The following is a 23,957-nucleotide window of genomic DNA, read 5'->3' as shown; positions in this document are numbered from 1 at the left end:
GGACTTAGCCAGGGGGGGGTCAGTGTAACGCAGGGACTGAAGGCGAAGCACCCGACCTTCGGCAGACCCCGCGCTCCCGCCGCCCCCTCAGCCGCCCCCTCACGCCGGCCCGCGCGCGCCCCCTGGCGGAGGGCGGGAGCAGTCGGCGGGGGCGGCGTGAGGGGCCCGGAGAGGAGCGGGCGGCAAGAGGGACAGTGGGAACCGGGAATAATGCGGGCAGCGGGACCAGGGAGCCATCGTCCCCCTGGACTCGGCACTGCTGAAGCCGTGCCTCAAGTGCTGTGTCCAGTTCTGGGACCCCGATTCAGGAAGGATATTGGGGTGTAATATATCCCAACCAGAACGTGCCAGGATATCCTCCACTAACAATGCAGTGAGTGCAGAGGAGGGCAGCGGAGCTGGGAAAGGGTCTGGAGTGTATGTCCTTGTGAAGAGCGGCTGAGGGAGTTTGGGGTGTTTAGCCTGGAGAAAGCTCAGGAGGGACCTTATCGCACTCTACAAGTACCTGAAAGGGAACTGGAGTTAGGTGGGAATGGGGCTTTTCTCCCAGGCAACAAGCGACAGGACAAGAGGACAGTGTTAAGCTGTGCCAAGGGAAGTTTAAGTTGGTCATGAGGAGGAATTTCTTCACAGAAAGGCTGATCAGACATTGGAATGGGCTGCCCAGGGTGACGGAGTCACCGTCCCTTAAGGAGTTTAAGGAAAGGCCGGACGTGGTCTGGCTAAAATGGTGGTGACTGGTCACAGGATGGACACGATGACCTCAGGTCAGCGATTCTGACTCCGTGACCGGCCGGCGGCTCGCGCAGCACCGCGCACGCGCAGCCCATGCAGGGGGGCGGGGCCCCGGCACCCCTTGTCCCCGCCCCCGCCCTCCGCCTATTGGCTACGCTGGCGGAGGCGCCTCTCCCATTGGCCGGGCGCGCCGTCCGTCCGGTCCGTGCCGCGCGCCGCCGCCATGGTGCGGTTCAAGAACAGGTGAGGCGAGCGGGAGGCGCCGCTGCGGTGCCCGGGCCGGTCCCGCGCCGCTCACGCCGCTCTGTCCCGCAGGTACGTGCTCTGCGAGGTGGTCTCGGAGGACCCGCGGTGCCGGCAGTGCATCGAGGACCGCGCGCTGGGCCTCGCCGTCAGAGACGCCATCGCACGGGTGCACGGGGACTACGGCCTGGCGTGCTGCTCCATCTCCTTCACAGGTGCGGGCGAGACGGGCGGCCCCGGGGGTGCGGGGTCCCTCCGCGTCCGCTCACCCGTGCGTGTGTCCCCCGCAGTGAAGTACCTGAACGCCTACACCGGGACGGTGCTGCTGCGGTGCCGCAAGGACTCGTACCGGCTGCTCTGCTCCGCGCTGCCCTTCGTGCGCTACCTGGAGAGCCGCGCCCAGCGCTACCCCTGCTTCCTCAACACCCTGCACGTCGGAGGTCAGGAGCCCCCCGGGCCTGGGGGGAGGACGGAGCTTTAATCCTGCCTGCCACGACCCCGTGGTGCTGCTCTGCGTGCGATAGACATTCCTTGTGTGTTACTAACAGCAATTGCTTTCGACAGATCTAAATAAGAAACAGGCACCAGAAGTTCTTTTTTGAAACCCTCGTTAATTTTGCTTGAAGCTTCATTACATTTATCACAAAACCAAAGCAGCAAATACAATGTTACATTATTTTAAAATATCTTTTCAAAGTATAGTATCTTCTGTATTGTGAAAATTAACACCCAGGGGAACTAACAGGCACTGCACGTTAGAAATCATTACTCCACCACTTCAGCAGTGCAGAAATGCAGTCTACAGCCTCCTTTGTTGCATTTGCATTAATAACCTTGTTTACCAGGGCATTTGTCACTTCAGACAATGCTCTTTGGGAAATACAGCAACAGCTTTGAAACGTTTGCTGTGTAGATTGTTACATGGTGTTCTTGTGACTTCTGCAGGTACCATAAGAACGTGTCAGAAATTTCTGATTCAGTATAACAGAACACAGCTGCTGAGGTTGTTGCAAAACTGTACAAATGAAGGTGAGTTTCTCCAGCCACTTTCCTAAAACGTAGCCTTAATTCCTAGGGGTTTTGTAGGATATGCTGGGCTACTTCTGAATTCTTGGCCTGAGAAATGTTTGTCTTTAGAAGTGGAAGATAGTCCAGTGTATGTGAAGAGATCAAGTAATAACCCTCTATTGCTCTCTTTATTGCAGAAGAAAGACAATGTATACAGAAGTCCTTGTTGAGCTGTTCCCTTACAGAAGAGCAGTCTCAAAGTGGAGATGAGGAGGAAGATGATGGCACAGAGACAGACTGAACGTCACTTGTTACTGTTCACCTCCATTCCATACTCGTTTAATCAAGATGTGATTAAAGATGGTTATCTTCAGTGTTCAGCAGTGCAGGGGCCAGGAAAAGCATTTGTTCATATTTAGACTTCATTCCCCATTCCAGATGTTCTTAAACAATTTTTTAAAAAATAAAACATTATTTCACTTAAGTAGGCGACTTGCCTATTTCACTTCAGGAGTCAAAACCACTCCTGAGGAGTGTAGCAACTCAATGTGTTCTTCATGCTGAGGTAGAAGGGAGCTTTAGGCAGTTGGCACAGACAAGGAATGTAGTTATTCTCCTTCAGCATACAAAAAGCATTAACATCTGCTTTTTACCTTATCTTTAAGTGCACTGTTAGCCCTGTGGCTATCCCACTGTTTTGAGTGAGAAAAGCACCAGTTGTGTACACAGGAGCAGAGAGTACATGGAATGTATGGCAGAGCTGCAAGGCTCAACTCCATTCCCCCCCCCCTCCCCCCATTATAAAACTCATAGGTACAAGTACTGCTTAGATATTTATTAAGTTTACACCAATCAGTTACAGGAAAGTAGCATTGCTGGTATTATCTCGAATCCATAGGAAAACAAGATACAATTGAAGATGCTGTCCCTGTGGGGACTGCCCCTGCAGCAGGGACAGCCTGCCTAGCCCACGTCCACTTCCCTTATCCTAATGCCTGTGACATGTGGAGGTGAGTTACACCACTTCCAACAATTCTCTCTTCCCAATGCAAAGAAAATTTGACTATAAATGTGCAGAGATAACAGAACACAACAGATACTGGTTAGACACTTAAAGTAGTTACTCCTGTTCCATAGCTTAAAATGACTTGCTGTAAACACAGTTCACTGTATATTTGAATCTCTTAGTTGCTTTTCTCTGTCCTCACCAATTGTTTTCCCATATGCATTTAAAGTATTGACAGCAAGACATGTCACCACTTTCAAGCATCTTGTCATAGTTTCTTTGCAGTCCCTGACAAGCTGTACTGTCTTCCATTGAGTGGGGTTAGTTGTGACCAAGCGTGAAGTCAAACTGCTTTCAAAGAATGTTCTGCAGGTGTTTCCTCTATCCTCCTGTAGCAGTTGGAAGTATTCTTTACCTCCCCCCTTCTCCTTTCTGGTTTACAGCCACATGTGATGGACTCTTTGGTACCAGCTTCCCATGAGGCACACATGTGGAGCCTGTTGCTCTGAAATCAAGCATCCATGTACTGACATCAGCTTTTTAAACAGGGACACAAGCATGGAGTGCCAGTGCTGTTGGAATACCTAACTCCAGTGCCTCAGACACACACTTCCTCGCTCAGATCAGTGTCAGAGGGACAGAGCACAGTGAAGCCTGCGCCACTGGGGCTGAAGACAACAGAAGATACTGTCAGTCTCCCTCCCTAAGTTCAGTGGTACTTTGCTGAGGAAGGATGCAGTACTGTAAGTGCGTGTGCGTATGATTTATTGCAACTGTTGGCCTTGACTGGTACGTTACACCTAAAATTCATTTTATTCAACAAAATCCACGCCACTTAACTCATTAGCTCAAATCAAACAACAAGCAGTGCAGAATGTGACCACTCAAAGAAAAGAGCAGGGAGGGGTCCAGAGGAGACATGTTTGTAGCACAGATCAACTTAAATCCCAGAACCAAGCAGACACAGGCCCTTATCTCAGTACAAGAGAACCCCAGTTTCTTGCTGGGATGTCAAGGTTATCTACAGACTTCAGCTACCAGATGTTCTTCCAGCTCAACAGCAGCCAGTGTCAAACCATCATTCAGATGGTTACCAGAAGCCCTAGAGGGGAGTGGTTTTTCTAGATGATCAGGTTAAAAAGAATGTGTAGCCCATGGGTGGCAAAAAAAACCCAAAAAGTAGCAGCCTCACTCACCCACATTAAAACAGACCTGAACAACTGAGAAGTCGGGAGGTTCCTTCTAACACTAGTGCCATTTTGAAATACACAAATCATCAAGCCACTTTAAAACCAAGTAGCCAAGTTCTGCTTTACACTCACCTCAGCTTTGTATCTTTCCAAGCCAGGAGAACAGGAGGAATTCTTGCTCTTCAGAAAAAGAACAGATAGAGCAGCTAACACTCTAAAGCCAGTAAGCTCTTTTGCCTGTTTCCAGTGCAGCCAAAACCAGTTTCTCAAGAGAGCAGTTTGACAGCTTTACTGCAACAGCACTGCTGTCAGTCAAATGGACTTCTGCCCATGAATAATTACAGGAAAATAAAAGCTCTCTGCCTTTTTCTCTTGGGTAACATTGCAGTACTTTGGCAGTGCCACACAGCTGTAAGGACTTTCACACTGCTTATCACGCCCAAAGGACTGACTCAGCTTTTGGCAGCTTTGTCTCTGGGTTGTTACTTCCAAAACTCTGTTTCAGTATGAAATCATTAAGCAGTTGGAATCAAAACATGTTACTTCAACATACACTGTCATGGTTTCCTCCTGAAGCCCTAGAAGTCCTGGAAACACAAGTTTAGGCTGTTCAAATTTAAATACTTAAACTATAGCAGCAAAACAAAGCAAAATTAAAAGAAAACCAGGAGAGGAAACTTCTCTTGAAAGCAGAATCACTTTGTGTGAACAACAGAGGTGCTGAACAATAGCTTCTGCTTCTGTTTCTTTCTTTTCTTGCCTCCCTTTTCCTCTGTGAAGAATTAAAATGATACTGTCATTCTTGTCATGGAACAGGAACATCACACACAAATGATAAATGGTCTTCCCTGGCTTAACTGGCTTCTACAGACCCACAACATTTCCTATCAATTCACTGAAAACCAGGTAGTTTAACAAAAACTTATTACAGATGAACTAAGGGAGACTCCATCACACCTGAAATACAATTATAAACATGCCTAAATGATTGTAAAGTTGCTGTTGCAACAGCAGATCCTAGGACTGCAGCATCCAGTAGTCTGCCTTTCTTACAAGTATCACTTTCATATATGTCCAAAAACACAACTGGAGCAGACACTCCACTGAAACTCCCAAGCCCTCCCATCCAGCTCTCTCCATCATCCAGTGCAGTCTCCAAGCAGAAGCCAAAGCTAAACATCAGAACTGAGCATTAAAAATAAGTTTCACCAACCAGCACCAGGTTAAAGTTCGCCTCAATTAGTTTCACATTCCCTAACTTGAAATTTCAGCTAGCAGTTACCTTGACATTTTGGTCAAACTGAAGTGGTAGTTCAGCAGCTCAGGTATTTTTAGCTTAGAAATCTATAACTGAAACTTCCTTAAGATAAATCTTAATGTAGGTTCCAGTAGAGACATGGCCAACACAATTATCAAAAGCCATCTTTGTCCTAACAGGATTCTTTGCTAGTTGGAAATCTCAGTTCCCACTAAGAGGCTGCTTTAAGCTGACAGAAGCCCCAGCCAAGCTGCTCAGAAACCACAACCTGACAATTTTCAGAACTGTTCTCTGGCCAATTTTTGATCCCCAAAATTGCTGATTTCACTTGTCCCAGAGAAAGAAGGGGAAATACTCAATTTTTTTCACTTCAGGAAGTTTTTCTGCCTTTCCTTCTGCCTTTTACCTGATAAATGATCAGCTGTGGACGGTTTGTCCAGTTTCAGGAGGGCTGCCTCAATAGCTTGGCTGAAGGAATTCTGGAAGCTGGGCACAGGAATCCGGTCAGAGCTGTCACTTTCTCCATCACTATCTCCGGGCACAGGGAGTGCCAGAGTGTTCTCATCTGAAAGAGGGAAGGACGTGCACAAGGCTGTATAAAACTTTCACCACACAAATGCCTCTCCACACTCCAGATCCTTCTTTTGAAGCTGCAAGACTTCTCACATTTAGATGCATGGTAAAGAACCTGAAGTACTAATACCAAATTTTCTTACCTCTTGTCTTTGGAGCAGGTTTAGGCCACGTTTCTGGTTTTGCCTTTCCAACTCTCAACATCTGCCAAAAAAGGTGTAGGATATGATTAAATTCCACATACTTGAACAATCCTGCAGACCCCCTAAGTGGCAAGAAAATCTAGAAACCCCTTCAAGCACACAAACCTTATGATGTCTCCCTAAGATTTATCCCACATTGTTTTTGTAAGGGAAGCAATTGTAGTTTCAGCCTAATCCCCAACTATGACACAGGTAATTCTGACAAGATTGACTCTGCTACATGGTTTACCTGGGCAAAGGAAGGGAAGGGAGACTCTTCTTCCAAGCTTCCACAGAGCAATGGGCTGACTTGGCTGGCAGCAGGTGACAGCGGAGTTGGAATAGACTCTACAGAGAAAGGAACTGAGAATTAAAGCCAGTTGCATTTGGCCAAGGCAGTCATTATGCTGCTTATCAGGATGTAACAGAAATAAAGTTTTATTATCCTACATAATTAACCATTTTGATCTCATTGGTTCTGTCCATCAGTCACACAGTTGGATCTCTCAAATTTCCTCAATCCTTTTATTTAAGGGAAATTTAAGTTTGCTTGTGGTTTTCTTTTGTTTTTTCTTATTTGTTTGTTTGAGAGGTTTTGTTTACTTATTTTGGGAAGCTGGTGGGGGGATGGGGAATGTCTTTTTGTTTCGTTTATTTTAGAGTAATGTGTTGGAGAAGATAGAGATGAAAGAAAGAAAAAATGCCAGTGGTGTTTTCCTGGCAAACACAATTTTCTTCTCTTTATGGAGCAATTGTTTCCTTTCCTCTGCCTCGTGTAAAATATGGAGTAACTGCAGTGAAGATCTCACATTCTCAAGGTAGAGGCAGTAAAAAGCAGACAAAGGAACAGAATGTTTCTTAACCATGTCTGCCCTTTGTGTATTATCTCATAGGCAGTCTAGGAAAGAATCAGAGAATCACAGAATGGTTTGGGTTGGAAAGGACTTGAAGACCATCTCAATCCACTCCCCTGCCATGGGAAGGCACACCTTTCACTACACCAGGTTGCTCCAAGCCCCATCCAACTTAGCCTTGAAGACTTTCAGGGATTCTCTGAAAAGAAGCTGTCTTTGATCAGTATTGCAAAAGTTTAGCATGACAACCTGAGCAATAGATCGCAAAAGAATGATCAAGAGCCAGATGTGATGTGTTTTTCCAGATGCTCACCTGTCTGAGACACAGGGCTTCTGCCAAGAGGAGACTGACAGAAGCCCTGATGATCAGTGCTGGCAGTTTCTCCAGGGCAAGAGGTAAAAGCAGGGAACTGCTGCAGATTCTCTAGAGCAATATGGACCTCTGGATCTAGAAAGAGATTTTAAACTAAAGCACTACACAATGTGGGGGAGGACTGTCAATATGCAAGTCATTTAGGCAGTCTAGGAGGTGCCAACTCATTTCTTTCCACCCTCTATTTGGAGACCAGTACAAGCCCTGCTGCTGGATGGAAGCAGTTTCTAGGCCTTTTTTTGCCGTCTTCACTTTTCACTTTACATCGTGATTACTATAAAAACAGAGAGCTATGTACACCATGGAGATAGACAGCTGTGCCCTTGAATGGCCTCCATCTCTCCCAAAATGCACAAGTATGCAGCAATTGCATAACATCACTTACCATCCTGGCTAAAACAGCTCATGTTTTTCATTATACAGACATTGTTTCTAATACTTTGTAATCTCATTCTAAGTACAAACAACAAACTACAGGCCTTAGAGTTCATCCTACAGCTCAAGGAATCAGCTCAGCAACCAAGTATGACTGAAAATCCCCCACTTATGTGCCGTCATGACTTACATTTGCCCTGTTTCTTGTTTTCTTCTATCTCAATCCTGCGTTCGCGCCGTCGTTCATCGCGAGCTTTCTTCTGCCGTAGACGTTTCCTCTTTTCAAGGTCATCTAGGAGCAATGCACAACACTGGATATCAAAAAACCCACACCAATACTCTGGAAAGCTTTCATCCAGCTCTCAGAAGAACCTTATAACACATTAGTAACAAAATATGCTTACAAACAACATATGCTCTTCCAAGCAGTTGGGATTTTTTATTCTTTTTGTAATTGTTGTCCGTGAAACAGAGTTGGGGCTGTTCTGTCTAGCAGTCATCAGACAGTTGGTGCAAGAGTAGCACAGCTCTAATGTATGTTCATTTTTTTACCATTAAAAGGATAAGAACAACTTCCCCTTCCTGGCTTAAACTACTAGGAAGGTAGTACATACCTGAAAACAGCTCTAAAGTCTCCTTAGAGATGACAGGTGGCTTCAGAGCCAGTTCACAAATGCTGAACTCACAGGTGAGGGGCAAGTGACAGAGGTAGCGATGACGCTGTCTTATATCCTGATAAAGAGAGAGTGATATGTCACCACAAGGACTAGAGGCAGCCATGGTGATGAATGGAAACAGAATGCACAACATTCATCAAATCAAATGGAAAGAAACAGCACCAGTGACACAATAGTTACTTTAAAAATTATAAACACATGACTGATGCCCTGAGTCAGAATCTAATGTTCCAAGATCTCCACCAGCTACATGACAATCAGACTTGAATGCAGTTACTCCAGCTCGTTCACTGATTTTTGTCTTCTTCCTCCCTTCTCACATCACTGGAAAAAAAGTTCTGCAATACCAGACTTGCAGCACAATTATTTTTGTACTGGACCATCTAGGAGAAAAAAACTATCCTGTAGCCTACTTATCAAAAGCAACATAAGGCCCACCAGAGATGCCCTTCACAGACTGGTATCCCTACACCCATTCACACTTATTATTTCTTACTACTGAAGAGAATCAAGTCTAGTCTACAATGACCAACCTGCTAAAAAACAAGAATTAACAAGAAGATAAAATAGCTACCTCTGTCATGGAGTAGCCAGTTATCTCCACTACAGCTGCAGTTATCTTCTCTGGACTCTTCTCCAAGCTGCCGTATTCACGCACAAGGCATCGAACGTTCACAGGGTGAAGGTACATGCACTGCCCATCCTCCGCTGAAAGGCAAGACATCATCATTCCTTCTCTGCCTGTTCATTTTCAGTACCCTTCTCCCCACCTCAGGACAACCTCCACTAAGAAAATTAAAGTTCCTTTCCTGAGCTCCTGTGGGACTCTTAGCTCGCAGGGGTTAGCTGCATCTAATGAACTGACCAACACCTTCCCCAAGGAGGGACCCAAAGGAGGCATCTCTGCCCCTATGATTCCAGGATTTCATTGCACTGACCTTGATAGAAATAGTAAAAAGGAGAGTTGCCAAGATGTCCACTGCTAACTGTATCTTTAGATTCTTGGCAGCTTGTTTCAGCTGGATTTGGTTCCTCTACAGTGTTCGTAACAGGTTCTCCTACAGTGTCCACCTCAGGTACTTCCTCCTCATCCGGCACTGCCTCTTCCACTTCCACAGGAGGCAAAAAGGAACTTGCCAGGTCAGAGCAAGGCTCCACAAGCTCCTCATCGAATGCAGAGAGATATTCCACATCACACTACCACAGCAGAGAGGACAGAATTAGAACCATGCCACCTACTTCAAAGACTATCATCTCTGCAAAAATCTTTGGCACGAGTTCACTGCACACTGCAGTGTGAAGTGGCAGAATTAAGTGCTAGCAGGATCTGCCAGAGCAGATTTGTCACACACCTTTTTCTCTTGGGAAACAGTAGGCTCCACAGCTTTGGAGCTTTCTAGGACCAATTCTTCCACAGCTGCACTGATTCCAGCAATGCCATTGTTTTTGTCCTGGTCAGCAGAGAGTGCTGTTTCTCGTTCCTACAGATCATCCAAAGGAATCAAGTTTCAATTTGCCATTTACGCCAAGAGACCACCCCCATAGTTATTTTTAGCCTTGCCCTGGCATTCCTTTACTGGAATACCATCCCATAAAAACCATTCTGCTGTAATGAACCACACTGGATACCTGGGGCCCAAAGGCTACAGTCTCCTCCAAGGTTGCTACTCCAGCAGCCAACACCAGCAACTTGCTAGAGACCATCACACCATCCACACAATCACACACCATCCACACAGCAGAACAAGGATGCTCAGCACTCAGCATACTCTTGAAAATAAAGCTGCTAAAAGCCTCCCAAGAGGTTGTTACCTTCAGCTCCTGGATAGCTGCCTCAATGAAACAGGCTTCAGGGGTGTGCTTTTCTTCCTCATACTGTTTCAGTAATGCTGCTTTCTCCTCCAGGATCACCAGCTGCAAGACCTGCTCCCTGGATGCCAGAAGCAGCTTTGAATACTGACTGTGCTGGTCATCTGCAGAAAGAGCACCAAAACATTAACATCTGCACACAGAGCCACCAGTCTGGACTGCTGCTTCTTCTGAAGTTTTGTCCCTGCTCATTTTTGTGAGTTAATCCCCCAGGGCAGACAACACTCAGCAAGAGTTTGATACAGACTCCACAAATACCATTGTATCACAAGCTGGTGTCACATAGCTGCTCTGACATCTATCTCCCCCACACAGCAGTTCATCTGCCACTTCACCACTGAGTTGCTACACATCAGTAAAAATCAAACCTAAACTTCTACAGTGTAGGAGCATCACCTTTGAGAAGCCTTGAGGGTGTCAAAGCTTCCTGAAACAATGCAGTCTGCAGCCTCTTCCTCTTTCCTCAGAAATACTGCTGTTGGAAATTTCTGCAAAGCCACCCTGGTTTGGCTCAAACTAGTTCATAAGCCCATATATATTAAAAATCCATACAGAACATTATTATGAAGTTTTTACAAGAAGCACAGCAGAAACAGTAAGCTAAAGAATGGCAGTTTAGCAAAAGGTGACCATTGCATCCCATATTAACACAGACCCTGTATTCACTGCTCCCCAAGAGTCCAACCTTGTGTCTACAGACACCAAGCTAATGCTGAATTTCCTAATGGTGAATTATAATGTGTTCTCAAATCCTACGTTTCTTCTTTGGTTTGTTTTATGAAAGGACTTAAAAGTCCCCTAGTTTCAAATACTGAGAAACAAGACCACAGCCTGCATGCTGGATATCCATTACACATTACAAGATTTGACTTTTTCCAGAGAGTTTAAATGCATGCAGCCTTTCCTAAATGTGACTGCAAGATGAAGTGAGCCAAGACAGCCCACAAAGCAGCAATGTTCAGTAAAATTATTTCTTTAGTCACAAAATTTTTGCGATACTAGCAGATAAGATGATGATGAGTTAGTCACACTCTTGACTGGAGAAAACTGAAGATGTCAGGCAACAGATGTTTGGAATAGGTTTGCAATAATTTTGATTATTTCCCCATAGCATTCACTGATTTCAGTTGATAAGTGAGGATGATGAAAACCTTGTTGAAGATTACAGCCTTGAAATAGTTTAGACACAGAGACAGCTATTTTTGTGAAGCTGTATAATGAGTCAGGATGAAAAAAGTTAAGGACATTGAAGAGCCAAGAAAAGCAGTAAGAGTCACACCGATGACTGCAGGATACAAAGGACACATCAAACTAAAAGCAGTGACTGTGAAGGCAGGAGTCTGCAGTTCAGTCACTTGAAGGGACACAGCACACAAGTTAAAGCCTTTACAGAAGAACAGTGTGAGTACAAAGTTTACTGTTAATATGTGGTCATTATGCTTTTTTTAAGCATAAGATGACAGCATGGCATTGCCAGGGTCAATTGACTCTACACAAACCCTGGTCACAGTCAGGAACAGGATTCCAACCACCAGGATTCAGAAACACTCACCTCTGATATAAACAGGCTGAACCACATTCATCCACTGGGATTTGGGCAGTGCTACCAGAACACCTTTCTCTCTTCTCATAAGTTGCATCGTAATGGTATCACCAATTGCATATTGACGCGTTTCCATAGCGACAACACTGCAATGTACGGAGGAGGTTAGCGGTGTAAAAATAACATTTCAAAAAGATGTGTGATTTAATTAACGTTGTCTCACCTCTTGAGATCCTTCTTATGAACAGAGCCATAACAAATAGGACACTTACTCCAGGTCTTCTCACTCAAGGAGAGATAGTGAAGGATACATGCCCAGCAGAAGATGTGCCCACAGCGGGTGATCTTGGCAGCGGTTGGTGGGTACAGACATATGGGGCAAGAGGGCACTTCGTGGCTACAGATTCGCTGAAATGGCACATGAGAAGAACAGTACAAGTTACAGACTCAGAAATCACTTCCTGGGATCCAGAATAAGCCACCTGTAAGATCTACTCTAACATATTATCTTCCAGCTCTTTAGCCTCTGTTTATTTACTAAGAAATTTGTGCACTCAGAACTAACACCTTCAGACTGCGCATGGAATAACCTTCTAAGCAACCCATCTTGTGTCTTATTTCTACTCTAATGACATTAAAAAGTGAGTCTTCTCATGTTTCCCCTCACGTATTCATCACCTCTAAGAGTCAGCAGCATCTTCATCATGCGAATTCAGACAGTGAGAAGACGGCAAGCGAGCTCTGTGGCCTCTCCTGCAAGCAGACTTGTGCAGCCCTGTGTAACTGTGAGACTGAACTTACCCACTCCCATGAACATGCTAGGTCTAATCAGACACTCTAGTAGCATCTCTGTGTGGCAGAGAAATAACTGCCAAGCAAGCACCTGGATTTTTTCAGCTCTCCTGTAGTGACAGGTAACAGTAAGCCTACCTCCTCCTCCACCTACACACCTTGCACCAGACTGTCTTGGCAGATACAAATTTTTGCTCAAGGCAACCCAAAACTTCTGACCACAATTCTCAAGAGATTTTCCATTTTGTTGCTAGGCAAGATAGGCCACCTATGCACAGAATAATTCTTCAGAATTCTACGCTGTAGTCCTCTTCCATGGACTCATGCCCAAGTTTTCTGTTAATATCTCGATCACAAGGACTCTGTCTACAGAATGTCAGATACTATTTTTGATGAGCTCCCATCTGCGAAAGCAAGAAGAAGCTGCTAATTTTCCTAATAGATTTTAGCACTTCTCTTTTCCTGTCATGAAAGTATTTCATAATATATTCCATGACAGATCTTTCCCAGTATTGTGGGAGTGACAGAAAAGGCCTCAACTCAAAAACAGCTGAGTTTTATGTAACATCACAGAGGGAAAGAGGTAGTTAAAGACAGGTTGAGGTTCTTAAGAAGGAAAAAAAAAAATCTAGCCCATCACAACTGACCACTTGCTCCACAAAGTCCCAGTTGACCAAGGTATCTGGATCAGCAAAGTGGACTGTGTAGTCCTGTTCTTCAGAGACAACAAACTGGCAGCTGGGGAAAGGCAAAGAGACAGATGATCCACTCAGTTGTTTCTAAAGACTTTTTGAGAACTATCCTATAGGATTCTCTGAGCTTCTTCTTTGTCCAGCAGAAAACTGCTGGATGCAGTCAGTAACTTCTATCGACAAGAAATCAAAAGTTCAGTTCACAAGCAGATTTGCAGGATACAGGTGTGTCTAATTTCAGTTGGACACATCACACAGTAAGTACAGAATGAGCCAGGCAGACTGGTTTTCCAGAAACGTGCAAGAAACACTCAGCTGCAATGGGGATCTATTAAAAAAACAGGGAATCCACATGGGAAAAATACTGTCACAAAAATTACAACTACTGGGGTTCCTGCAAATAGACTTCACTACAATAAGCCACAAAACATTATGGAGAAATCAGAAGCATCAATGCTGAAAATACTTTTTATCTTTAACATTATCAGAGATAGGATGTCCTGAACACACTTCAAACTATGGGGAAATTTCCAGTCAAAAAGGAATTTTGTTGCTACGTTACTATATTGATCATCATTTGGGTTATACTACATTTTTGGGGCTCACAAAATAATCAGCATTTTAAAAACTAGGACCCATATAAGTAATTGCCTTTGGGACTCAAAAATTCAGATTAGCTTTCATCTAGCAACTGCTATCCCTTCCATCTCAACAAACCAACTTTTGGGAAAAAAAAAAAAACATCTTCTATAAGAACTATATAGATATTCCCAAAGAGGAGTGTCATGTCCCAAAGCCATGTTTGAAACCTTGAGCAGAAGATTTTTGGCTGTATCTAAAGGACTCGCTCCATCAGATATCTTGCAAATAGGTGAAGACAACACCCCTTTGAAATACAGCCATTACCACTAAGAACACTACAGAAGGGTAATTTCACCCTGGAAAAGACAGTACAGTTAGTCAAGCCCAAATACAATTCCCTGGCTTGTCACCCCTTACAGCTTCATGTCTCTGCAGAAGTCTAAGAGCCCCATGGATCTCCCACTCACTTGGCCTGCAGGAAGAGCTCCTTGTTGAACGGTTTATGTCCCCACTTGTTCCTTTTCCCCCAGTTGCCATGTCCATTCCCATCAAAATGTCCTGCTTGGCCACGGGGTTCAAAGGTGAAGTTCAGTAAGTGGTTCAGATTAATCTTCTTGGGACCAGAGAACTGGGCAGGGCTGAACTCTGCCCGTTGAGCCTCTGCTACCTAAGAGAGAACAGCACTTGTTAGAAATTGCTGGAGTTTACAGCAAAGGCATCAGTACAGGTGGACATCCAGGCCCCAGCAGTGATAGCACACAGAATGTGCAGCATCTACTCACTCACCTTCTCCCATCCCTGTTCTGCAAATCAAATAGTGCAGCATTAGAAAAACACAAGAACCTGAAAGTGAACTCAGTGGTCTTACCCCACACTGTGCAAAAGGAGGAGTTAAAACCACAAAGACAAGTAAAAGCTGGCAAAACATAGTCAAGAGTAAGTTGTTCGAATCCTGACAATATTCTTTTAGATAGCAATACAAGACTGATTACTGTTTGCCCAGGCTGTACTTGTTTGGGTTAGTTTTCATATAATAAAGCAACGAATCAGAATTCAACAGAGGCAGCAGGTGAATTTTCAGCCAGTGTTCTAGGTGAGAAGTGTTGCTCATCCATCAAAAAACTGCAAAACCAGAGTATCAGTTAAAGCTCACAAACTCTCTACAGTATTTAGATACACATCAGCATAAAAGCCTCAGTCTGGTTTTACCTTGATATCAGTAGGACCAATACAATTACTTTCACAATACCACTATCACCTGTAAATTTGTGCCCCTGAAGTGCCTGGACATAATCAATCCTCAGAGGGCAAACTTTGGCCTGTTTAGAAGATTGTCTGGCAGAGTCCCTTAGGAGGCAGTGCTGAAGGGCAAAAGAGCCCTAAAGACTGGACATTCCTCAAGAAATCTTAAAGACACAGGAACATGCTGTCCCCTTGTGCCAGAAAAATGAGGCAAAAATAAGGGAAGACCAGCCTGGCTCAACAGAGAGTTTTACAGGGAACTCAGAAAAAAGGAGAATTTATGACCTGATAAAGAAGGGATGGGAACTCAGCTGAACTACAAGGATGTCATGAAGTTATGCAGGGAAAGAAGTGATGGGCCAAAGCCTGACTAGAACTTAATCTGGCCACTGCTGTAAATGACAAAAAGATGTTTCCATAAACACACCAGATACAAAGAGAGCTTAAAAAAAAACCCTTGCTTTACTGGATGCAGAAGGAAACACAGTGGCAAAGGGTGAGGAAAAGGCTGAGGTACTTAATGCCTTCTTCCCCTCAGCCTTTAATAGCAAGCCCAGGTATCCAGCCCCTGAGCTGGAAGATGGGACAAGGAGCAGAATGAAGCCCCATACTCCAGAGAAAGTCAGTGACCTGCTGTGCCACACAGACACCCCCAGCTCCGTGGGGCTGGATGGGAACCACCCACAGGGACTGAGGGAGCTGGCAGCAGTGACCATCATTTACCAGCAGTCCTGGCAAACTGGGAGGTCCCAGAAGACTGGAAGTCAGCAAATGTGACACTCCCCCACAGGGGCTGGAAAGAGGATTGGGGAATTACAGGCCTGTCAATCTGACCTTCATGATGGGCAAGGTTATGGAGATCATCCCTCAAGGCATCACAGTGTACAGGCCAACCAGGGGATCAGGCCCAGCCAACGTGGGTTTATGAAAGGCAGGTTCTGCATGACTAACTTGATCTCCTCCTATGACAAGGTGACACAGTGCATGAGGGAAAAGCTGTGGATGTTGTCTACCTGGGCCTTAGAAAAGCCTTTGGCACAGTTTCTCACAGCATTCTCTTGAAGAAACTGGCTGCCCATGGCTTGGATAAGTGCACCACTCCAAGTAAAAAGCCTGTCTGGATGGCTGGGCCCAGGGAGTGGAGGGACATGGGGTGACATCCAGCTAACCCCCACTAGTGGGGTTCCCCAGAGCTCAGTGTTTGGGCCAGTCCTGTTTAATGTCTTTATCAATGACCTGGACAAGAGGTCTGAGGGCACCCTACACAAGTTCACAGATGACACCAATGTGGATGGGAATGTAGATCTGCTGGAGGACAGGAAGGCTCTGCAGAGGGATCTGGACATGCTGGACTGATGGGCCAAGGCCAACGGTGTAAGGTTCAACAATGCCAAGTGCCACATCCCACACCTGGGTCACAACAGCCCCTTGGAATGCTCCAGGCTGGGAAAGAGCAGCTGGAAAGTTGCCCATCAGGAGCCTGGGGGTGCTGGGTATACAGCAGCTGAACATGAACCAGGTGTGCCCAGGTGGGCAAGGCAGCCAATGGCACCTGGGCTGTACTAAAAATAGTGTGGCCAGCGGGAACAGGGCAGTGAAATCGTGTCACTGTTTTCACAAAGGATCCGTGTCATGAGATGTGTACATGGCCTGTCTTGGCACCCATTCCTCAGATGGCATTTTTTCCTTAGAGCAGAGCAAAGAGCACTCCTCTTCTGTAGCTGCCAAGTTGCTCTACTCACACTCCCTCTGGCATCTCAACGATGTTAGCACCTCTAATTACTCTCTCCTTTCCCAGCCCAGGAACTGAACATGGCAGACCAATCTAGGCAGGTCAGGGTGATCCTCTCATCCTGAGAAAGGAGGTCTTGGAGCCATGGCATTACACTTCTCACCTCATCTCGTCTTCCACCATTAGAAGAGCTAAAAGGTTTGCCACTTCCGCCACTGCCTCCCCTTTGAGGGGGCATCTTGTTAAAAGCTTTGCTTTTCTGTGAATTGGAGCGACGGGACTGACTGGAAAAGTTCTCATTTTTTGAATATGAAGTTTCTCTTTTACGATTATAACGCTGTTTGGATCCACTCGCATTCTTTCCATCTGAAAGGAAAAGAAAAGAAGAATCAGATCAGCAGCTTCAGAATTGGCCCCATGTACTGCATCTCACTGAAATTCACCTCAGAGATGAGCTCACTTCAGCCACTATCTTAAGGGCAATGTTTATCAGGACATTAAATTCCCCCAGCAACCCAAACCACTTCATTCCTATCACTGCCCAAAGAACTGGTCAAAGAGTTTAAAAGAATGTATTTGATGTGCTCTACCTTTATAAAAAAAGTTGAATTTTTTTTTCCAGATTTGGAACTGCCACCACCAGATATTAAGTGTGTTGCCTGATGCAAAAAGTTATAAATACTAACATCACATACCACATCTTCATGCCCCATTACAAGAATTGACAATAACTAGTTCTTTTTTTTTATTTAATTTGCCTAAAACACACAACTTATCATATTTATCACACATAAAACACACTTTATAAACACACCGCTGCCTGTGCTTTTCTTGAAGGCTTCCATTGACTGTTTTCACTCACTTCTGCACGCTACACTTAAAAGATCCCAGCAGATCTAATTCTGTTTAAAAAATACTTTTATGTCATCAGGCCAAAAAATGCTGACTGATCTTGAAGCACAAACCAAACACTTTGTGGCCTTGCAGGGCACATTCCTAAGATCTCATCAACCACCAACCTATGCTACAAGAACTGCTTGCCAAAAACTGAACTTAGCACATCACTGACCCTAACACAGGACATAGTGGAGAAGCACAAAACCAAGTGCTGTAGGAATAAAGAGCAGAAAAAACAGTCCAGCTCTTGAGAGGGGTTTTCTGTGCCTCAGCAGCTGGTAAATCAAACTGCTAGAACAGAGTTAATACTACAAAGGTATTTCTAGTAGTCTTAACACAAGATCAGAGTTGCCCAAGGACACAACAAACTGCAGACTGGGTGCTCAACCTGGCACTTCCACCACCTGCCCCAAGTTTTATTTGTAGCAGAGGTATGGTGATAAGCTCAGAAACAAAACTCCTCAGGCCCCAGAAGACAGCTATCGACACCAGCCAGCCCCAAAGTCACTCTGGATACTCAGTAAACATTACACAAACAGCAAGACCTCACACAGGATCTAGTTGCATTTTATAAAAGCCTATTAGTTTCCCTTCTCCCACTTTGTAGTCTTCCTCCCCACCCCTTAACATAAGTTTTACGTGTCAGGCAAAACACATCACTGTGATTCAGGATCACAGTCTCATATGGGCAGATTCATTGCAGTTTTTCCCTTTCCCAGAACCACTTCCCATCTATCCAAGCATTTATAACAGCTGGAACAGCATCATCCACAGAAAGTATCATTTTTTGTTGCTGCTGTCATTTTTAAGTTTTTTCTTCCACCTGCATCCCCCAGAAAAGGTGAGCTGAGAACAGGATGGTCTGTGTGTTATTGTATATTACTGAGGATCCAAATTCTTAAATATAAATTAAGTAATAAAAGTGGCTGGACCGGGTTCTGTGCTGGTCTGCTGCTTCTTGCACTTGCCAGACTTCTTTGGCTGCAACTACAGCTAAAGCAGGGCACTATCATTACTTTCACACGATGTGACAGGCCCATATTGCAGACAAACTTCACCATCAGAACTGGTAATTTACTCTGCTATTCAAAAGGCTGATCCTTTAATTCAGAATTAAACCAACTCTGTCAGAACCACAGCTGTGTAACTCAAACACATGCCTGCAGAGCTGGCACTGCTTTAATGCACATCAGGCTAAAAAGACATGGCTTGAGTGTTATCAGGAAAAAACACATCAGAAACCACCAAGTACTAAGGGTGTGACCAGGTCTGGCTGAATGATTAGACAGACCTTTTTTGAGAGTGTTTGTAGGGAAGGAGGAATAACCAAATCCTCAGGGTCTCTGGTAAAAAATTAAGTATTTCTGAAGAGGTTTGGATCACTCCTTAAGTTACTCAGGAGTAAAACTTGTCAGTTTAGAGTTCAACCACCCTCTTAAATCTGTAATTTCAGCAAATGCACTGGAGGGGCACATGCCTGTTGTGTCTGTACCACTTTGCAGTTTCTCTGCCATCTTCAAATGGCAGAGAAACAAAAAAGAAACACCTCAAAAACAATCTGTCTAAAGTGGGTGTTTACAAGGCCCCAGAACAAGGAACAGCTCACCCCTGGAGCTGACAGAAGAATTTCCTACCACTTAAAGTTTTAATCGAGTTACTCACCGCCAACTTTGTCAGTCAGATGGTTTACACACATTCCTGTCATACTACAGGTCCTTTTAAGGCACTTCCTAGAGCCTTTGGGAGTCATTTCAGTGACTCTCGTATTTTATAAGAAACTCTCCACTTGTGCCTTTTTTAAAAGGACCCTACAACAATGCTTCAAACCTGATTTTACAGATCAGTAGTTTCACCCCCCCACCACAAGAATAACTGACCTCAGGAGAAGCCTGGTCCATCAGAGCCATAATGAAATTGGTCAGCAGACAGCCAGGAGCCTGGAGAATGCATCTGTAAATTGGAACAACTTTCCCCCATCCTGAATCTATGCAACACTGTTCCTTCCAACCTTTCCAGCATACCACACATCAGGGAGCTCTCTGCTTTCTATCATCCACCCCAGCACTCCCATGAAGAGCAGGGCAGGACAGGCAGCACACAGGCACAGAGAAAAGTGGAAGAGTCTCACTGTCATCCTCTCTTGTGAGATCCCAGTTTTAATCAGGGTAAGTTTGGATTTGGAAGTTTCTTTTTTGCTCCTTTTCTTGGCAAATTAAGAGTTAGCAACAGCCAGAGTGCTGGTGAGGTACTTGCTTTTCTCTCAGGTCCTCAGTTAGTCCTTTTCCTGTTTTCATGGCATCTAACCTATATATATACAGATTATGTGGATTTATCTACCCATTCACACTCTGAAAAATACCGTTTGTAGAATTTAAAACCACTAGCAATAAAACTGTTCTGGCATTTTGGAGCAAGCCCTGAGATTTGTGGTTTCTCCTGCTGCTAGAGGGCCTTTATCTCCAAAGATCTAGAGAGAGATGAAGTTCAGAGCATTAGAAGAAGCTGTAGGTGACTACTGGAGCTGCAATACTGGTCTGCTAATGGTGTGAGAACTGCTGTTTCCTTCCACCTTTCTTCCCTTTTCTGCTGAGCTGTGCTGAAGCCAGGAGCATTGCACAAGGGGCTGACACCAAAGCCACAGGGTGGTTTCATGCAGACACACTGAGGCCAGGCTGCTGCCAAGGCAAACATCCCAGTGAGCAGGAGGTGACCGAGCTCTGGCAGCCCAGCCAAGCAGGCTCACACTGGGTGTGATAAGGCCCAGGAATGTTTGTGACAACACTGTCCATCAGCTCCTGAGGACTGCAGAGAACCCCAACAAGCCTATTTTGCCTTAGCTGCTTTATTCCACTCTTAACTGGGTGTGATTCCTGTTGGCACACTAATACAACATAAAACTTTTCTGTTGGAAACTTTTAGTTGAATTTAGTCTCTGAGGCCACATTTGAAAGATAGTTGGAATCAAACTTCCACAAATACAAGGGAATACAGTACTCTATTTAGCCAATTTCTAGCTGCAAGAGAAAGAGAAGCTACCAAAAGGATTCAGGAATAACCATTTCTTCATTTCCTCAGCTGGACAGTGACCGCAGGTAACTTTAGAAAGCATCAAATGGCAACTGCTAGACTAGATTTAACCCAATGAACATCTGAAGAAGGTCTGTGGTCCATAAGATTACCTTCCATTTCAGAGGAGACACAAGATTTCCAGAATACATCTTATATCTGTCCTTAAATGGGTGCACCACATCAGCTACAAGGACAGTGATAAGTAACTCATGAAAAAGATTCCATGTGGTGACATGCCAGTGTTCTACACACAAAAGCTATGAAAACACAGCCACAGTTTTACTCAGCTGTATCCTGTGTAATTGTTTGCCCTAATTTTACAAAGGGAATAGTTTCATTTCAGTTTTCAGTACCCTGCAGTTAAGATATTCCTAAATAAACATCTACTCCTATGAAAAGAGATTCTAATTTGTCCAGGTCTCTTTGATGCCCTGTAAAGGAAGCAACTCATCCCTCTGCCCTCCACTGTAGCTCAGAAACAAATATCACTGAAGTGCAATTATACCAAAACAAAATTTTCCTCTTTTATTTTAAAAAAGAGGTCTTAAAAAGTTTTGGCATTTATTTGAAGTTTTAGACTAGAAGAGAACGGTCATCAGGCTTCCTCTCCCCACTGCTCCTGTGCTATCAGTGCCATTATTTCAAGGCTGTGAAAGGTGACATTCCACAAAAATCACTTAACATTTTTATTCTGGGCTGGAACAACAGGCCTTTTACGTCCTTCCTCAGTCCAGATACTGTGTCTTCTACACGAAGGGATACCAGCACAAATCATTTTAACCCCTTCCTGAAGGATGTTTATATTCTGTGAACAATCCTCCACAGAGCATCACACACCACTACAAAAGAACCTAGAGCTAGGAGGTGTCTCTTGGCAAGACAAGGACAAAAAAAGTTCTTAAAAAGACTTCCAAGTGTTTCAATTTGAAGTTAAAATTTCACTGCAATTGTTAAGAGTTACACCACAACCTGGGGATCTGTGGGTGAGTCACCTCACGTCCCACTTCTGTCAGTCCTGTGGAAGGTCAATTAATACAGGTGAAGAGCAGGTAATACTTGGTTACCCAGCACATGACCATGCTTAGAAGGTCCAAAAAGGAGTCAACAAACACCTCCAAGATACTTATTTTGTTAAAACCCTCTGGAGTGCACTGCTGCTTTCTCAGAGGCCTCAAATAATACAGCTGAAACAAACCACGAGGAGGAAGGAAATCAGTACAGCAATGGCAGTGTAGCAACCTGTTGACACTCTCCCATATTACTTCCGGGACTAAAATCACCAATTTTAATCACTATTGCCCCATTTCTAGGTGTTAGGGAAAAAAAAAAAAACAACAAAAAGTTGCAAGAAACACTCCCTGAACAGGTTTAGAGAGCTAAGAGGGCTTAGGTCTTACCTTGAAAGGATGACAGGAGCCACATTGGCTTCTGCCAAACTGCTCTGTCAGCAGAACTAGCTGTTTGCAATTCCAGGTGTGACACTTTGGGTTGAATGCCAGATGAGCAAACAACAGCCAGCTAACTGTGAGCTCCCCCAAAGCAGGTCACTGAAACCGGGGCAAGGGGAATGCTGTGTACAGGTACCAGACCCCCTCGGTGAGGTGTAACACAGGTACAAAATAAAGTTAAGGGCTCTATTCACAGGCACTGGCAAATGCAAGTTCTTACTATAGCTCTCAAGCTGATTACTTCAATACTAATGAAGATAAAGCATTAATCCTTAAAGGAAGAGGAGAGTAGGAATCCCAGCTCACCAAACAGCGAGCAAAGCCGGAAGAGGATGGAAAAAGAAACCACAAACAGGCAGTGACCTGAAACGCCGCCTATTAAACCCAGCTGAGACACAAACAACCCACCAAGGCGAAGTTCAGCTTCACCACAAACCCAAGGGCGGCACAAGGCCGTGTGTCCCCGCAGCCCCCCGCTCACCCCTCCGGCCCTGCCGAGCCCCCTCCCCGCTCTCACCGCCTTTGGGTTTAGACTCCCCCGCGGCGGGCCCGGCCGAGGCGGAGCGCGGCTGCTGCCCTTTGCTGCCGGCCGAGGATCCGGGCGCACCGGAGCCGCAGGGGCTGCTCTTGTCCATGGCGGGGGCTGCGGGGGTCGCGCCGGGCGGGCTCTGCAGCATCAACGGGCGCCCCGGGCGAGCGGCGGCCCTGGGCGGGGGGGCACGACGGGCGCTGGCGGAGCCGGCGGGGGCCCAGGCTCATGGCCCGCGGGGGCGACCGGCGGGGGCGGCGCAGCGCGGACTCGGCCTCCTTCATGGCGACATCTTCTCGCTGCTCCGCTCGAACCGGGGAAGGCCGCGGAAGGCCGGGCCGGGCCTGCGGGGCTCCGGGCGTGGGGGAGAGAAGAGCTACTCACGGAGCCCCGCGGGGCCCGGCGCTGCTGCCGCCCGAGGGGTCGGCACCACCCCGGCACCCACCGGCTGCTCGGCGCCGCACCGGCCCCGGCTCGGCCGCCGCTGCCCCGTAATGGCGACGAGTCGCCCGCAGCAGTGGCCGGACCCGGATGCAGCCGGTCCGGGCGGGCCCGCGGGCATGATGGGATTTGTAGTCCTGAGCCGCGCGGGGCCCGCCGGGAGCTGCGGGCCGGGCCCAGCGCCGAGCCCGGAGCCCGCCCCTCGCTCCTCACCTCAGCGGCGCCCGACACCATGGAAAATCATTTGGTATAAAATCACTGGCAGCGATTTGTAGCAAATAATCGTAAAAGTTTTTGGTTTTGTTTTTTTTTTTTTAAATATCTCATCGGGCCTATTTGAAGTGGTATTTTCAAACTTTCCCCTCAAAGCAAAAGGGGAAAAAAACCTCACAAGGCAACTCGGATCCTAACGGCATTTCTTTTAACCTTTAAAATACATTCTTGAATGCATCTCCTGATGCCTTTTCTATTATTTCAGGGATGATAGCTTCAAGTTCCATGGGAGAGCAATTTCCAGGTTCATAAAAAAAAAGTATGGGTGGAGCATGTAAGGGCATCTTTAATCCCATAATTCATACCATGATCCGAATCTACAGCCCCTCAAGTAAAAGCTTCACTCCCAGTTTTGTACACACAGGCCACATGCT

The 23,957-nt window shown here is 45.6% G+C and overlaps 2 protein-coding genes across 3 annotated transcripts; one reads left to right on the top strand and one right to left on the bottom strand.

The window, feature by feature from the left end:
- Positions 1-896: 896 nt before the first annotated feature.
- Positions 897-2,470, top strand: POP5 (POP5 ribonuclease P/MRP subunit). The gene is made up of 5 exons (XM_023937619.2): positions 897-978; positions 1,051-1,193; positions 1,269-1,418; positions 1,924-2,007; positions 2,184-2,470. Exons 1-5 carry the CDS (start codon positions 959-961, stop codon positions 2,285-2,287), a joined length of 501 nt encoding a protein of 166 aa, XP_023793387.1. The 5' UTR covers positions 897-958; the 3' UTR covers positions 2,288-2,470.
- A 336-nt stretch (positions 2,471-2,806) lies between these two features.
- On the bottom strand, positions 2,807-23,396 carry RNF10 (ring finger protein 10). 2 transcript variants are annotated; one of them, XM_086855557.1, is made up of 18 exons: positions 23,315-23,396; positions 22,858-23,069; positions 17,090-17,292; positions 14,420-14,619; positions 13,326-13,416; positions 12,110-12,294; positions 11,896-12,032; positions 10,287-10,447; positions 9,827-9,955; positions 9,413-9,671; positions 9,049-9,182; positions 8,412-8,529; positions 7,988-8,089; positions 7,363-7,497; positions 6,446-6,543; positions 6,157-6,217; positions 5,847-6,005; positions 2,807-4,954 (listed from the first exon to the last, which is right to left on the bottom strand). In XM_086855557.1, exons 2-18 carry the CDS (start codon positions 23,015-23,017, stop codon positions 4,878-4,880), a joined length of 2,409 nt encoding a protein of 802 aa, XP_086711683.1. In that variant the 5' UTR covers positions 23,018-23,069; positions 23,315-23,396; the 3' UTR covers positions 2,807-4,877. The 2 variants fall into 2 exon arrangements, with proteins under 2 accessions (XP_086711683.1, XP_086711684.1); XM_086855558.1 differs by having other exon boundaries at positions 22,858-23,144; positions 23,355-23,388.
- Positions 23,397-23,957: the final 561 nt, after the last annotated feature.

Source organism: Cyanistes caeruleus, chromosome 18 (genome assembly GCF_971803275.1).
Source record: "Cyanistes caeruleus chromosome 18, bCyaCae1.hap1.1, whole genome shotgun sequence".
Taxonomy (NCBI): Eukaryota; Metazoa; Chordata; class Aves; order Passeriformes; family Paridae; genus Cyanistes; species Cyanistes caeruleus.
The sequence above is the reverse complement of the archived record's forward strand: the minus strand, read 5'-3'. Positions and strand labels throughout refer to the sequence as shown.